This window comes from Crocodylus siamensis, chromosome 2, assembly GCF_052110815.1.
Source record: "Crocodylus siamensis isolate JL-2025a chromosome 2, ASM5211081v1, whole genome shotgun sequence".
Taxonomy (NCBI): domain Eukaryota; kingdom Metazoa; phylum Chordata; order Crocodylia; family Crocodylidae; genus Crocodylus; species Crocodylus siamensis.
In genome coordinates, this window is record NC_143396.1 from 84,181,104 (window position 1) to 84,197,221 (window position 16,118).

The window sequence follows — 16,118 nt, forward strand, 5'->3', positions numbered from 1 at the left end:
TGCTGCAAGGCTTTAGTTTTCCTTAAGAACACTGAGGGGCACAGGGAAGCTTTTGTAGCCAGGTCTGTTACCTTCCATTTGACTTCTGCGGAATTAGTGAAGGATAGCGTGCATTCTTTCCACCCTCTTCATCACAGACCCTGGATAGCATAGGAAAGAAAGGTGCCATAGAGGAGGCTGAGTCACCCTTTCCCATGGGGAATCTCCTGGAAAAGGATCCATTCTGTATGTCTCAAGGGAGAGTGTATATGGTTTATAATTTTCACTTCAAACATTTTTGGAAGGCCTCATGGTCATAGATTTCATTAAATAGCTTCTGAATATTAGTAAATATTTCTCTTTGTTGTGCTTAAAGCGCATCTGTTCTTCCTTAAACTCAGCATGGGTATAGTTAATATGAGAATAACTGGCTTCATAGCAAGTAGGGATTTAGTCATGCTAGAACTTTTTTATTTTTTTCTTTTCAAATAGCTTATTTTAGCCTCTAAGTTGTGTTAGGTATAGTATCAAATTGTGGGGTCAAAATGGGGCTATACCGTTGGTTCAACCACTTGTGACTGACAGAACCTCAAACTATGGGACAGCTGTTGAAATACCTGCTGCCTAAAGTCACAGAGGAGAGCCACGCGCATGATCAGAGATCAGGAAAACAGATCTTACGATGACAGGCTGAGAGCCATGGGACTCTTTAGCCTGGAAAAGCGCAGGCTCAGGGGTGATCTGATGGCCACCTATAAGTTTATCAAGGGTGACCACCAGGATCTGGGGGAACGTTTGTTCACCAGAGCGCCCCAAGGGATGACGAGGTCGAACGGTCACAAACTCCTGCAAGACCGTTTCAGGCTGGACATAAGGAAGAATTTCTTTACTGTCCGAGCCCCCAAGGTCTAGAACAGTCTGCCAATGGAGGTGGTTCAAGCACCTACATTGAACACCTTCAGGAGTAAATTGGATGCTTATCTTGCTGGGATCCTATGACCCCAGCTGACTTCCTGCCCTTTGGGTGGGGGGCTGGACTCGATGATCTCCCGAGGTCCCTTCCAGCCCTAATGTCTATGAAATCTATGAAACGCGTACAGTGAAATATCTTGCAACATACAGTAAGTGAGCACAAGCGTGTTTAACAAAATGGTCAGACATATAGATACACAAGAAGATCAAATTAAAGGTAAAACTTGGGATGAAAAAATCCCTGAACCTCTGTTTTGTCTGTTTCATTTTAATACAGAAAAGGACCAGAGTCTTACCTTGGTCCTGGGTAAGCTTTTTAAGAGAGTTATCCTGGTGCATGTCTGCGAGGGGCCAGCAGGGGAGATTATGCTTAGGGGCAGCCAACATGGGTTCATTAGAGGCAGGTCCTGCCAGACCAACCTGGTGGCTTTCTGTGACCAGGTCAGAAAATCCTTAGATGCACGGGTAGCGGTGGACGTAGTCTTTCTAGACTTTAGGAAGGCCTTTGACATGCTCTCTCACCCCATTCCCATTAAAAAAACTAAGGGACTCTGGCATTGACACCTACACAGTCAAATGGGTCACTAGTTGGCTTGCGGGCCACACCCAGAGAGTGGTAGTGGACGGGTCATTTTCAACTTGGAGGTATGTGGATAGTGGGGTTCTGCAGGGCTCGGTCCTCAGGCCCGCACTGTTCAACATCATCAGCGACTTGGAAGGGGGTGTAAAACACACCCTGTTCAAATTCGCAGACAACACTAAGATGTGGGGAGAAGCGGGCACACTAGAGTGGAGGAATAGGCTGCAGTTAGACCCGGGCAGCTTACAGATGTGGGCGGATGAGAACAGGATGGGTTTCAACACTGATAAGTGCAAGGTGATACACCTGGGGAGGAAGAACCAGCAGTATATCTACAAGCTGGGGAACTCCCTTCTTGTCAGTGCAGAGGCAGAAAAGGATCTTGGAGTCATTACTGATGCCAGAATGAACATGGGTCAATAGTGTGGGGACGGAGTCAGGAAGGCCAACCACACCTTGTCATGCATCCACAGATGCATCTCAGGCAGGTCCAAGGAGGTGATTCTCCCCCTCTCTGCGACACTGGTCAGGCCGCAGTTGGAGCACTGCGTCCAGTTCGGGGTGCTGCACTTCAGGAGGGATGTAGACAACACGGAGAAGGTCCAGAAGAGGGCCCACCCGAATCATCAGGAGTCAGCAGGGCACGCCCTATAAGGAGAGATTAAGTGACCTGAACCTGTTCAACCTCCACAGGAGAAGGCTGAGGGGGGATCCTAGTGGCTGTTTACAAACTAGTCAGGGGGGACCAACAGGCATTGGGGGAGTCCCTGTTCCCCCGAGCAGCACTACCAGGTGTGACAAGAAATCCAGTCACAAGCTGGCAGAGGGTAGATACAGGCTAGATATCAGGAGGCGCTACTTCACTGTCAGGACGGTTAGGATCTGAAACCAACTTCCAAGAGAAGTGGTGCTGGCTCCTACCCTGGGAGACGTTTAAGAGGAGGCTGGATGAACACCTTGCCGGGGTGGTTTGACCCCAGTACTCTTTCCTGCCATGGCAGGGGGTTGGACTTGATGATCTGCTTGGGTCCCTTACGACCCTACCAACTATTAAACTGTATCTTATAAGATATTAGGGGTGCTCTGATAGAGGTTTTTTGGGCCAATTACCTGATTTTTTTGGACCAAAATTTTATTTATTTTATTTTTTAAATGAGTCATATTGGCCAATACCAGTCCAATTCCAATATGCAGCTGGGAAGCATGAAGAGTGGTGTCTGGCTGGTAACTGTTGTGTGGGAAGGAGCGTGGTGGGGTGGGGCAGATTGAGGCCCCTGCGGTGAGGGAGGGAGTGGGGCTGGGGCAGGTGCTGTACAGTTGGGGCAGTGCAGGGGATACTGCTACGCACCCCCCTTGGGGAGACATGGGTGATATGTGCCCCTAGATCTGCATATGGATCAAGGGCAGGCTGCTGCTGTGGGCCGAGGTGGCACTGGGCTCTTTCTAGGGGTGGGGGTGGAGTGGGGGTTGGGTCAGGTTGTGCTCAGGGTGGGCCACATTGGTGCTGGGAAGGGGCAATAGGGGGGCTGCAGCTTCCCCCAAATTCACTGTAGCGCCCCATAGCCCGCACATCCAGCACCACCGCTGTGCACCCAGAGTGCAGCCTGGCCCTGCTTCTGCCGGAAAGAGTCTGGTGCCACGTCAGCCTGCAGCTGCACACCACTGTTGTCCCATGCACAGATATGAGGGTACACACCTGCCATGTCCTCCCAGCATGTATGTAGTGGTGGGAGCTGCCCCCCGTGCTCCCCAGATGAGCCACTTGCAGCTCTGACTGTCTGGCACCTGCCCCAGCCCCACTCCCTCCCTCGCTGCCGGGGCCTTAATCTGCCCCCCCTCCACCCACCACCTCTACCCCTTCCCTCACAACAGACTTACCAGCCAGAGCTGGCTGCTCTCCATGCTGCCAAGCTGTGCAGCTCACTTTACTTGTATCGGTGCTGATCTGATATGGGACCAATGTATCGTCGCACCTCTATAAGATACGCTTGTTTCCCGCTCACTCATCTAGTATATCCCTTAAAGTTATATTTTTTCATGTTTTTTGTGCTTTGTTACTGAAATGTTTATGTACTGAGTCTTAACCCGAGTTTAACACTTACCTAGAAATATAAATAAGGTTGCACAAGATGACTTTTTAAAGAGACTAACGGCTGATAACATTTGGTATGGGAAAGCAGATGCACCTTCATGACATCACATACTAGTTGCTCAAAACAAGTTGTGGTTCCTTCAAACTGTAGTTTTCAGAAGGCAGGAATGACCTTTTACCTAGTTCTCTGAATCTCCTTGTGAATTAGTACTATGCTTCAAGAAAAAGCAATACATGAAATTCACATTCTTGAGTTGGTTTTGTTTGCAACTGAAGTTTTTGCAGTGATATTTACATAACAGTTCCATTTGTAAAAGACTTGCGTAAAGATCATGTTTAATTGTCTGGAATTGCAGGTAAATATATAGTAAGGGTACACACTTCAGTTGAAGTATTCTTGCAGAAGCTTCCTATTTTAAAATATTTATTTGACCGGATACTGATTTCATGAACTTTAAAGTACTGCTACCAAGGAAATCTCTCCCCAAACTCCCTGCCCCCCCACCCTCCCAAAGATTGGTTAATGGAATTTCAGTTTTTGTTGTTCTTTCAATTTGATTACTTAGACAATTTAAGTTAAATGTACTTAATCTAGGTGTCTTATTGCTCATCTTATGTCTGTTAAACAAGAAATGTTGCCTAAGTTCCCTGAAGAAAGTTTAGAGTTAAGTGAGTGCAGGCTTGATTATTGCATGTTACAGTTAAATCTTTGTTATTTGGCACTTAAGTAACTGGAAATTGTATTAAATGGAATTTTTGGTTGGGGGAGGAGTTTGCATGTGGTGGCAGCTGCTGCCTCCCCCCCGCCTTTTCACTCCACTCCATGTTAACTTAAAACCCATGTTGGATTATTTAACATAACTGGCATTTTTACATAACCGCCAATTCTCTTGCTCCAGGGATGCCGGATAATAAAGATTTTATTGTAATATATAAGTAAAGGTATTTGAGAGATCTGAAAATTATTTCAAACTATGGGTCTGTAAAACCTCCCATCTGCCAGAACACTTGTGTGTAGATCCTGGTAACAGGAAGGAAGTGTGATTGAGAATTGGCATCAAGACATAGCTTGGCCATCTGACTTTTGAAATAAAAGGAAGTGCAATTATATTTGTGAATGAAATTGCCATGAAGGTGAGACGTTGCCTAGATAGACCCATATTGAAGTTGTTTTCACTTGTGTGTTCCTCCGAATTATGCTTTCTCATCATGAAATAGGCCCTTAGGAAGAAGATGCACCTTATTGCAGCATAGCAGTTTGGCCTTAAAAAGAGAGGTGTTTTGTTTTTTTTTTGTAAGTACTCAGCGATATTAATGGCTAGTTACATATAACTCTTACCTTTCATTCATTCAAAGTAGAACATGGGAAATTGTTCTTAGGATTGGTTTGAGATAAGATATTTATTTAGAAAATGTGTTTAAATAAAATGTCTCTTTCAAACTTAGAACATTTTTTGAAATCATCTAAAAAATTCTTCCTGGTGTTAGAGCTCTCAAAGCAGTGCTGTTACAGTATTTTTGTAGAGCATTTATTTGTGTTCAAGTAATGATTTGGATTCATTTGCAGTGAATTAGTGTTTAAATTACTTAACATGTCTGTCTAATCTTTTAGGGAAAAAGGATCTGATGCTTCATGGTTGCATGACCAAGAACCACCACCTGAGGTATGTGTAGCTCATTTGATTGGTTTGTTTCAGTCTTACACATTATACTCACAGTTTGATTTAACTAGCACGTTGCTTAAGATGCAGCCTAGTTTTTGGGTTTCTTTGTCTTCTGTTAAGAAAGTGATCTGTTTTCCTTAAGACATAGCCCTCTACCAATATCGACTGTTTATAGAACACCTTTTCCTACTTGCTTCTGGAAATAGAAATACACATTTCCTAGCATTTTAGAGCTAGATTTTTCTAGTGGTCCCAACATCCTGCCTCTAGCAGCAGAGGTAGCAGCTTATCTCGAATTTTTGATTGATCCATGGTTCCTACTGTAATTTGGCTTCTGCCATGCCTCCATTCTAACAAAAGCAATTTAGACTCTAAACTGAGAACATAAAGAATATGAAGAGCCACCAGTTGTCAAGAAAAGCTTTTCTTGACTGGCTTTATGCAAGCTGCCAGTATATAGCCAGGGGACACATTAGGTTTACTGCATGGCAGATCTTTTCTTATTTTTTTTTTAGTTAGCTTCTTTGCAAAAGAAGGGGTGGTGCATATTATCATGGACTCTTTAGAACATGGGATTCTGAAACTTATGTCAGTTTACTTTTGTAATACAAGGGCTCCATGTCAGACAGGTCTGCAGGATCAAGTAGGCAAAAGCAGCTACTTTACTCCCATGTCATATTTACTTCGAGATCAGCTTGTGAAGATTGTTGTCTCTTTACAATGTACATCTGGTTTCTTGGAAGTCAGTGCTCTTTAATTCTACTTTATTATACTTTAATAACATTCTGTCTTACGCAGCTCCATATATGGAAAGCTCTCATCTTTTTTCAGGCAGGCATCAGGCCAGTATACTAGTATGATATTTAGATACTTAGTTCTTCGCTATCTGAAGATGTCTGAAACCACTTGCCCCTGCTGCAGACTGCTGCTGCTTTAAAATTCGTTACTAAAAAAATAAGTCCTAAGCAATATATTGGATTGTGAAAGGGAATGTATTATGAAGTTATTCATAAGACTTGCTTATTCAGTATCATACATAACTTAAAATCTCAATAAGCTTTCAAACAGCATCCAAAGTTCCAAGTCGGAAATGGCTTGCAGGTAGTCTCCTGAATGTCAAAAATGAAAGATTAAAAAAAAAATAAAAAATAAAATTGGAGTTTCTTGCTTGAGCTGTTTGGGCATCTCTAATAGCTGAATGAATCAAAGTTTCCCAGGATGCTGCCATCATGGATTAATTTTGGCATTGTTACTTATTCCAGTATACAATTTAGCATTAATATTCATCCCAACATTTTGATGGCTTATTTAAAAATACGATCAATGAATTGAGTTCACAAGAGATTATTTTTATCTTATTAGCCTAAACAGCTAGTAAGGCTGCTTGGGCTTTTTCTATGCTGATAAATGAGTATACTCACCTCCTGTTAATTTATTTGATTTTGGTATACTAACACATCCAAAAGTCTTGCTCAGGCTAAGGTTTGCTCTCCATAGGATATAGTTCTTCATTGCTGATGTTGAAAACCTGATAAGTTTATCATGCAAAAGTGAAAAGTATTGTGAAGCTTTTCAAAAACAAATAGCAGCTGCTGGATTTCACCATGAGTTAATACATCACTGAGTTGCATGCACACAGAGTTAGGCTTGTGATCTTTGGCTAAATCTCTCAAAAATGTCTGAATGGGCATTTTCAGTTAGTTGCTGTTAAAAACGATGCAGCTGGATTTTGCTCCCATGTAATCTATATTAACATTATCAGTAATGTCATACATGGAAAAACTCAAAATTAATTTCACTGCTTGAATATGGAAAATGTTAGTCTGACAGTGATGCTAAAAATGAATTCCTGAGCTTTAGGAAACCTTTGTGAGAATACTTAGTCAAGATAATAAAGAAAATAGTATTACAACAAAAAATCAAGTGGAGGATCACTACTGTACATAATGTTGCTTGCCTAGATGTAAGAGTCAGTGATACTATTGCTTGTCATAAGATGCTGGAGTCCGTAGCTGCTGAAGTTCCTATTTTCATTCCTTCTTAGTGTGGTGACAATGTCAGGAACATGCATTGATGACAGGGAGAAAGTCAGGAAAGGAGGATTTTGATATCGAGGAGCTAAAGCTACAAAAAGAAAACTTGTTACTGATAGTAACTGGGTACATCTACATGTCCAGTTAATGCGACTGAATAAACTCTGGTGGAATTTGAACCAGAGTAATCTAATCCTGACATCACTGTCAACACGTGCATTTAAGTGCAGTAATTTACTCTGCCATCCGATAGTACCTGTGTGTGATGGGGCCGTCTGACACCAGAGTAAATTAATATACTATGCCCCAATTGCAGTGCACATGTAGATGGTGACACTTTTTACTGTGCAGTAAATTGGTTTACTGTGCAGTAAAGCACATGTGTAGATGTACCCACTGAGCGTATAATGGGATGGGTTAATATAGATGAGCCCTATTTCTTGTATTCTTCTTAAGCATCTTTTACCTAACTGTGTGCAAGCAGTATGCTAGATTAGATGAAACTATAGTCTGCCTTTGTGTGGTAGTTTCTTATGTACTGTGTTCAACCATACTTCTAAGACATTTTTAGAACCATCCTGTGAGGCCCAAAATCTTGATACAAGCTTATAGCGGCTATTAGAAATTTTTTTAAGGATATGAAAATAAGTGCTTCTTGTGGAGGTAGCAAATTTATAAGGGCACACGCATTCATGTAGGAATGTTTGTAATGTTGCCACTTCCATTAGTTCTGTTTATACCTAGCCATTGACGATCTAGAGAGACTGGTTTTACTTTGCTTCATAATAGGTCTTGGGTCATGATTTTTGGCAATTAAGAATATTTTTTACATGGGTACTTATTTGCCTGATGTTTCCACCCGCACTCCTCCCCAAGGAAGTATTGTGGGAGTTTGGGTTCTGAAAGTCAATATTTCAGTATCCATATAGCATTGATTTTTGGACATAATTATATAGCCTAACCCACTTATCTTTTTGCAAGTATTGAATCAATATTCCTGCTTGTAGAAGGGACTTCTTTGCCATCCTCCGCAGCTTTGAAAAACCTTGCGGGGATGGGAGGAATTCAGTGGGATCATGCCAGCTTACTTTCTCCCAGCAATGATAGAAAGCCATATGTCCATAGCAACCTTTTTTTTTTTTTTTTATTTTTATTGGCTACTTGTGGATGCAGTTCTTCCCAAGCCTAGAATGACTTCACTAGGTTTATGGACCAAACTTGTATGAATGTTAAATTTTATGCAAGTTTCCTGAAGTCAGACCTAGGGCCCCTCTATGCATGAGGTAAAGACCGTGTGACCTGATCCACACAGTCATGCCTCCTGCCATGCCACATGTGCATGGCAGGAGGCATGATTATGGGATCACACATTAGATCCTACCATGCCTTGTTTGCTGGTTGAGGAGGGTTCTGGGCTTTCCCTGCACTAGCAAGAAGCAAGCTGGTGCCCCATCCACCACTGTGACTGGGAGATGAGCTGCTGTTATCTCCTAGCCCTGGGAATGCTTGAAGTCCCTGGGGCTGGGAGACCACAGCTGCTGACTTCTCCCAGTGCTGGGGGAGCGCGAAGCCCTTGAGGTTGGGAGACCATAGCTGCCATGGCCAAAGCAAAGCCCCTTCCTTTAAGAACTGAAAAAGCAACATCAAGGGTGATGGAATGTTTAGTTGCTTCCCATGGCACTGCTGGCTCCCAGGCAATGCAGATTACTGGGTTGGTTCTCTTTTTGGATAGGTCTTCTGCCAGGAAGCACACTCCCACCCACCTGCTCTCTGTAAATGCCAGTCTGTGAATGAACCCAGTATGCTTGAACCATAAGCTCATTGGCTCATCATGGGACTTGCGTGATGGCATCTTGGCTATTCGCTTTTTATAGCAACAAATGAAATAAACATCCTCTGCAATGCTAGAAGGAAGCAGCAGGTCTTCCAGAATCCATCCTTTCATAGCATCAAATTAAAATCTCTAAGCCACAGGAGGTCGGTCCTTCTTGAATTAATAGGTCTCAAGAAATTTTCTATTCCACTTGCTTAATGTAAGGAATTTAAAGAGCTATCATCTGAGAGGAATCACTGAAAGGTTTCCTCATAGGTAAATGCTAGGTGATATTCCTTATGGTTCATTTATTATTATCATGTGGAATTATAAAGTAAAACTATTTATTAACAAAGGCTTTTAAGAGAAATATGAGCCTATTTTTCTACAATTGTTAATATAATTTTTTAGCAAAGCAGCAAAATGATTTGTTGTTCTTTTTGGAGTCTAAGGCATTGAATCAATTCTCCAAGGACTCATTATACTACAAGACTTTGACTTTCTTCTTATTAATATTGATGTAAATTAACATTGTTAACCACAATTCAAAATATAGCAGATCCAAAGTTAATTGAAGTAAAACTGATGCTGTAGTATTTAGTGCACTGTAGAAATGGAAAATATTTTTAAAAAATGAATGTTCTATATTTTTTTTAAGAGAGGGGTTCCTATTACTCAGCCTTTAGTGTAGATAGTACTCCTTAAAACCAGAGCTGCCAGTGTTAAACTTTTTACAGAATGTATTTATCTGTTGTGCATAATGAGTTAAGCAAAAGGTATCAAATTAAATACAGTGGTATTTTCTTTCTTTTTTTGTGTTGCTTATTGTTCCTTAACATTTCTTTTTTATTACTTTTCAAAGCTGGATACACAAAATGCATAACAGTCACTTTTTCTCTTTTTGCCACTAATCAGTTGAAAAATGTGAGGAATGTTTCTTTTTCCTTATGTATATAATATGGTACATATGTTTAATTTGGTTCAAGGGTTGGATGTAATGGAGACCAAAAATTAATATTGCTTCCTCACTCATGATGAAAGGATTTTTGGAATGCGGTGGCCAAATTGCAATTTCTGGAAGGCTAATTTAGTTGTGTACTACTAGGTGATCTTTTTTGCATTCAGTTCATTAATTCTTAACAAGCAAAAAATATATTTTAAGCAACATTCAAGTGAATCATAACTTAAAGTAAGAGTACGAAGGTTGTGAGTCGAGGACTCAAACTAGTAAATGCTAGAACTAAAATGCCCATGTAATCATAATTGATTCCATTGCACACCTGCATAATGATGCATTATTTAATCACTTGAGCATACACTTACTTGCAGGACCTCTAAAGTATCTTAAAAGGCTGATTCTTGAACATAAAACAAGTTTTTGATGAGTACTATCTGTCTGTTCACTTGTTAGGCCTTAGATTTCAGTGATGATGAAAAAGAGAGAGAAGCAAAACAGAAGAAAAAGAAACCTCAGAATCAAGGAAGAAAGAAGTCCAGATCTGATACGAATGAATCAAGTGAGTAACTGTTATAGGAACAATTAACAATAGTTCCCAAAACTAAATAGGAATTGCATAATGGTGATAGCTTGTTAAATCTATCTTAATACAACATTTGAGTCTTTGTACATTTCATCAGTACTTTTTAAAATGATAATTGGAAATGCATGAGGGTACTTTTCTTAATCTTGGACTAACTAATTGAGAAAGGGAAGATTGCTTATCTGTAATTAAAAATAAGTACACTAATTAGTTTTATGGGGAGCTTTAATTATTTTGCTAAATGATCCTTTATCTCTGTAACTGGTTAACTTCAGTGCCAGCAGTGAGTAAGCTACATATTCTAAATGATCCATTTACCTATTATTCAATACTTCCCTTGGTCTAGTGGCCTTCTTTGGAATGTAGTTCATTTATTCTGTTGCTTACTGAATGATAAAGGCAGCTGTCTCTCTTTCTTAAAAAAGAGGATTGTTAATAGCCTAGCTTAGACAACACACGTCAAAATCTGCATGTTCCTCATAGAGTCCCATGGCTCAATGCAGAGTCATTGAAAATAGAGGGACAACCTGACCAAAGTCTCCATGAATGGAACACATTTTCCTTAGATTGTGATGTTTCAATTGAGGACTGATAGGTTTTTAAATTGTATTTGGCAAGTGAACCTACAGAATATTACTTTGTTTTTTGTGTAGTCGTTTTTTTCTATTCTAGTCCATGTAGATTTGTTTATAAAACCTACAAATATATTGATTATTCCAGGAAAAGTATCTGCTTTTCTTCTGTTTTATAAATAGTTATAGAAACTGAGTTGATTAAGATTCTGGAATAACTCACACACACACACACACACACACTTCTGTATTGGACAATTAATTTTGATCATAGAAATTCTACAAACCTAACTGTAACTGTCAAAAATATTGGTTACATTTATCCTTAATACACTAGTATGGTACTTGCCTCAAATTTGAAAGTTTTTGATCATTTTTGAGACAAAGTTATACATGCATACTCTCAGTAAATTACAATAATAAATCATTGGCACACAAATGCAAGTATTTTGCATAAATATTTTATTAAAAATTGAAAATGACTGGGTGATTATATGGAAAATACAGTGGAATCTGTCTAGGATGGGATCACATTAAACCAGAAAAAGGTTTTGGTTTAAACAGGTTTCCATTTTATAAGGGAAGCAGAGGTGCCTGTATCCCATGGCCCCCTGATAGCTCATCCAGGAGCAAGCTGTTAGTGCCCCTGCTCATTTCCTGGTACCCACCAATTGGCTAATCAGTGGGACTAGGCAGGGGTTGCCTCTGTTCTTAACCGGGGGCTGCCCCCTCCACAGTCCCACAATCCCAATTGGCTGAGGGTGGTGCAGGGGGTCTGTCAGAATGGCATGGCCAGCAGAGTTTCAGGCATGCAGAACACCTGGGGATAGCCTCAGTTGGATAGCAAGGATGGAGGGGTTGCCTGCAAGTGATGGTGGGGTGTGGGGTCTTTGCTCCTTGATTAGCTCCTGCCTCCCATTGCAGGGTACTCCTTCACCCTTTTCTCTGTCCAAACAGCTGCAAGCAACTTGCAGGCTGACCTTTTTCTTGTTGCTGCTTGGAGCAGCTTGAGGACAGGGCAGCTTGCAGATTGCCCTGTTTGTGCTGCCACCTGGAGGGAATGAGGGTAGGTCTGCTGTGCTGTCATAAGGTGCACCCAGGTTGGAAAACGGGTGCCTCCCAGTAGGGCTGTGCAAAATTTCGCCACCAGTTTTGTTTCGACCTGTTTTGAAGTTGAAACGGCAAAATTGAAATGAAACAGATATGGTCGAAACAGCCTTGAAACAAAACAAGGCAAGTCGAAACGGTTCATCATTTTGATGCTGTTTCAACGTTTCACCAATAAGTTATAATGGGAAAGGTTGAAACAGCCTATAACTTGGTCATTTCTGGCCAGATTTGGATAAAACTTGCAGAAATGGTAGCCCCTTCTGAGGGCATAAAGTGTGCCAAGTTTCAAGAAGATAGGCGCAGGGGGTTTGGAGAAACTGCACCCCAGTCTTGAGAGCCAGATTTGTGTCGTGTATATGTTAAGCCACAGCCGGGTTAAAACTACAGGAATGCTAGCCGCTGCTGAGGCCACAAATCCTGCCACATTTCAAGGAGATATAGATGCAGGGGGTTTGGAGAAACAGCATCCCAAAATCTTGAATGCAAAACTTATGTCATGTGTATGTGTTAAGCTACAGCAGGGTCAAAACTGCAGGCATGCTAGCCTCACAAAGCCAGCCAAGTTTCCAGGAGATGGGTGCAGATGTTTGGGGAAACTGCACCTCAAGCTGCAGACGAGCAAAACTTGTGACATGGGTGACACTTTGTGTTAAGGCGCAGCAGGGTGAAAACTACTGGTCTGCTAGCCCCTGCTGAGGCCACAAAAGGCACCCTTGAGGAAAACTAGGAGTAATGGTCACAAACTCCCGGCAGATCATTTCAGGCTCAGCATTAGGAAAAACTACTTCAACTAGGGTGTCCAGTCTGTAAGCATTACTTGTAGTTTTCCCCAAGGGCGCCCTGTTCACTAAGCCCTGATGTACGCTTCCGATGTAGTGGCAAGCTGCTACCAAGGCCCCTCTTGGCCTTCTCTTTTTCAGACTGAAGAGTCCCGGATCACTCAGCCTTTCCTTGTATGGCTTGCTGTGCAAGTCTCTGATCATATGAGTGGCCCTTCTTTGGACTCTCTCAAGCTTTACCATGTCCTTGTTGAGGTATGGAGCCCAGAACTGGACACAGTACTCCAGCTCTACCTGTCTTCTTGAAACTTGGCATGCGTCATGCCCTCAAACGGGGCTACCATTCCTGCAAGTTTCATCCAAATCTGGCCAGAAACGGCAACTTTATAGCCTGTTTCGACTAGTCCCATTATATCCTATGGGCGAGACATTGAAACGGGGTCAAAACAGCAAAACGTTTTGACAGAATGAAATGGAATAGCCGTTTCGACTCGAAACAAAAGTTGAAACAAAACACTGTTTTGTCTAAATGCTGGTCAAAACGGAATGCTTCCATTTCGCACAGCCCTACTTCCCAGTCCTCGGGTCGTCAGAAGTCCCTTTGCAATGCCCAGTGCATGAGCAGTCTGGGACTAGAAAGCAGCTTCTCGGGCTGTTTGTGTTCTTGGAAGTTTAAAGGGTGGTGGGCAGGCAGCCCAGGAGCAGGGCTGTATGCTAGATGTATGGGGGTGGTAGATTTCCCCTGTAGGATATTACAGGTTCCCTTCTAGAGGGATTTCGAAGCTGAAAGCCTGCCAAAAAACCTTTCTGCTTCCATGTTAGGTAAGTTTCCAGCTCATAGAGATTAAATGCAGTTAATCTGCAATAAGCTGTGCCAGGACCATAGGCATCTTCTGGTTTTCACAGGTTCCATCTCCATGTCACTGTTATGTATTTTTGTTTACCTCCAGTATGATTCATTTAAGAATTTAGCATGATGCAAAATATTTTTGCACTGAATTGTAGGGTACAACGTGGCAGTGCAGTTCATACAAGGCTTGCATATGTGTTCATTACTAAACAGTAGATGCTGCAAAAAACAGATTGCCTGGAAGTTTAATTTTGAGATTCTTGAGCTTGATTGTTCAGACATCCTGATTCATTTTCAGTAGAATAAATTAACTTTTTTTTATTATTATTTAAAGCTTAACCGATCGTCTATGATGAATCAAGACGTACATCTTTAAAACCTCAGTGCTTTTCTCTTTCTTTATTTTTTGTAACAAAACTATGATCTCAAAACTTCACTGGTGCTTACTTGGAAGCAGTCATTTTAAAGTAACTATAGTAACACCATTGACTTCTCCTGGGATGGGAAGTGTAAATTTTTCATCGTTAAACTCAAGAGTCTTATACTGAGCACAAAAGCTGTTGGCCTCTTAATTTACCAAAATAAGTGTTTGAAATTGAACAAACGATGTGATTACATTTCAGGCTATTTCTTAATTTCCTCTTTTTAAAAAAAATCTGGAATACATCAGTTCATAAACATCAAGCATATTGTATCCCTACATTTTAAGATTTTTTAAGTGTGTGTATGCGTGTGAGATCAGGAGTGGAGCAAGAGGAGAAGGGCAGGGGGGGACCTATCTTGGGAAGATTTTAAAAACTAAGCTGTGTTGGAAATAAGGTAATCTTGTGGGTATTTTTAAGGTGAGAAAAATGGAGTTCAGTGTCCTCCTGCGGAGCAGCCTACCTCAAGTTATTCAAGATTATATTGTGGCAGAGAATTCTCACGAGGGAGAGGTCCTCGTTTGTTTCGTCCTCCACACTTCTTGAGACCACAACTGAGACCTCCACAAGTGAGACCCCCACAGCTGTATTCTTCAGATCACAGGATGCATCAGAAATCTGCCGTGTGTCCACAGGCAACTGCACAAGACATGATTCAGCACTATCCCTTTCTTCTTCCGCCTCCCCCCCCTCCTCCTCCTCCTCCTAGTACTTCTACCCCTACCCCTACTCCTACTCCTACCCCTACTCCACCAGTGTTTGGACCTGTTCACAATGGAATTTGTCCCTTTCCACCTCCACCCCCACCACCACCTGGGACTACTGATATGGTCTGGACAGGAATGCCAATGAATTTTAATATGTATGGTCTCCCTTTCCCATTTATGCTGCCGCCACCACCCCCTCCGCCACCGCCACCACCACCACCCTCTGCCCCTCCAAATTCTTAACCTTCTAAATTTGTCATTCTGAGTGCTTTGCATCTGAATATACAAAAGCTGTAGATAATTGAGGTGGAGAGGGGAGGGGTGAGCTATGATGACCTGTTCCAAAATGTTATGCTTTATTTGCTGTTTTAAATTTATTTTAGAAAATCTAAACTTCTGTACAAGAATAGAACAGATCCAAAGTTCTAATGCTAAAAAGCAACTATCTTTTGTTGGGCACATGAGAAGTATAAACCTTGTGGTCTTCTATTGTCATATTCAAAAGAAAAAGTGAAATATTATATGTGTATTGAATAATTGTTTTTTTAAATAAATCCTGGCAATTTTGAAGGATTGAAAATTAATAAATGTTATTTTTGTAAACCAGCATGCAGTGAAGATCTTTTTTTATAGTAAGTAGCTTGAACTAGGATTTTTAAAAAAAAACTATCAATCTCAGAGGGGAAAACATTTTGTTTTGATTGAAAATGAGGACACTGTGCTATAGTTAGCAGGATTGGTATAACTGGTCCAGAAATATATATTTTTAAAAAACAGTTATAGTGCTCTGTTAAAAGAAAACTTTTTTTTTGTTTTCTGAGCTTGATTTTCATTTAACACCAATAACAGCATGTTGTTTCACGTTTCATACATTGGTTCTAAAGTAATTGTAAATTTTGAGTCATTTACTGATAATTAATGCAATTTTGAGTAGCTTTCTAAAATTTGAATGAGCAGCTCTAGATAAGTGGAACATTGACCTAAATGTGACAGTGCATCTAAGT

The 16,118-nt window shown here is 41.1% G+C and overlaps 1 protein-coding gene across 2 annotated transcripts in view; it reads left to right on the forward strand.

The window, feature by feature from the left end:
- The window catches only part of NAF1 (nuclear assembly factor 1 ribonucleoprotein), a 61,637-nt gene extending 45,917 nt beyond the window's left edge, over window positions 1-15,720 (forward strand). For both annotated transcript variants that reach the window (XM_090036261.1, XM_090036260.1), the window contains exons 6-8: window positions 5,236-5,287; window positions 10,545-10,650; window positions 14,828-15,720. In XM_090036261.1, the coding sequence (XP_089892387.1) occupies window positions 5,236-5,287; window positions 10,545-10,650; window positions 14,828-15,357 (688 nt within the window). In that variant the 3' untranslated portion in view covers window positions 15,358-15,720. The remainder of the gene's footprint in view (window positions 1-5,235; window positions 5,288-10,544; window positions 10,651-14,827) is intronic.
- The last annotated feature ends 398 nt before the right edge of the window (window positions 15,721-16,118 follow it).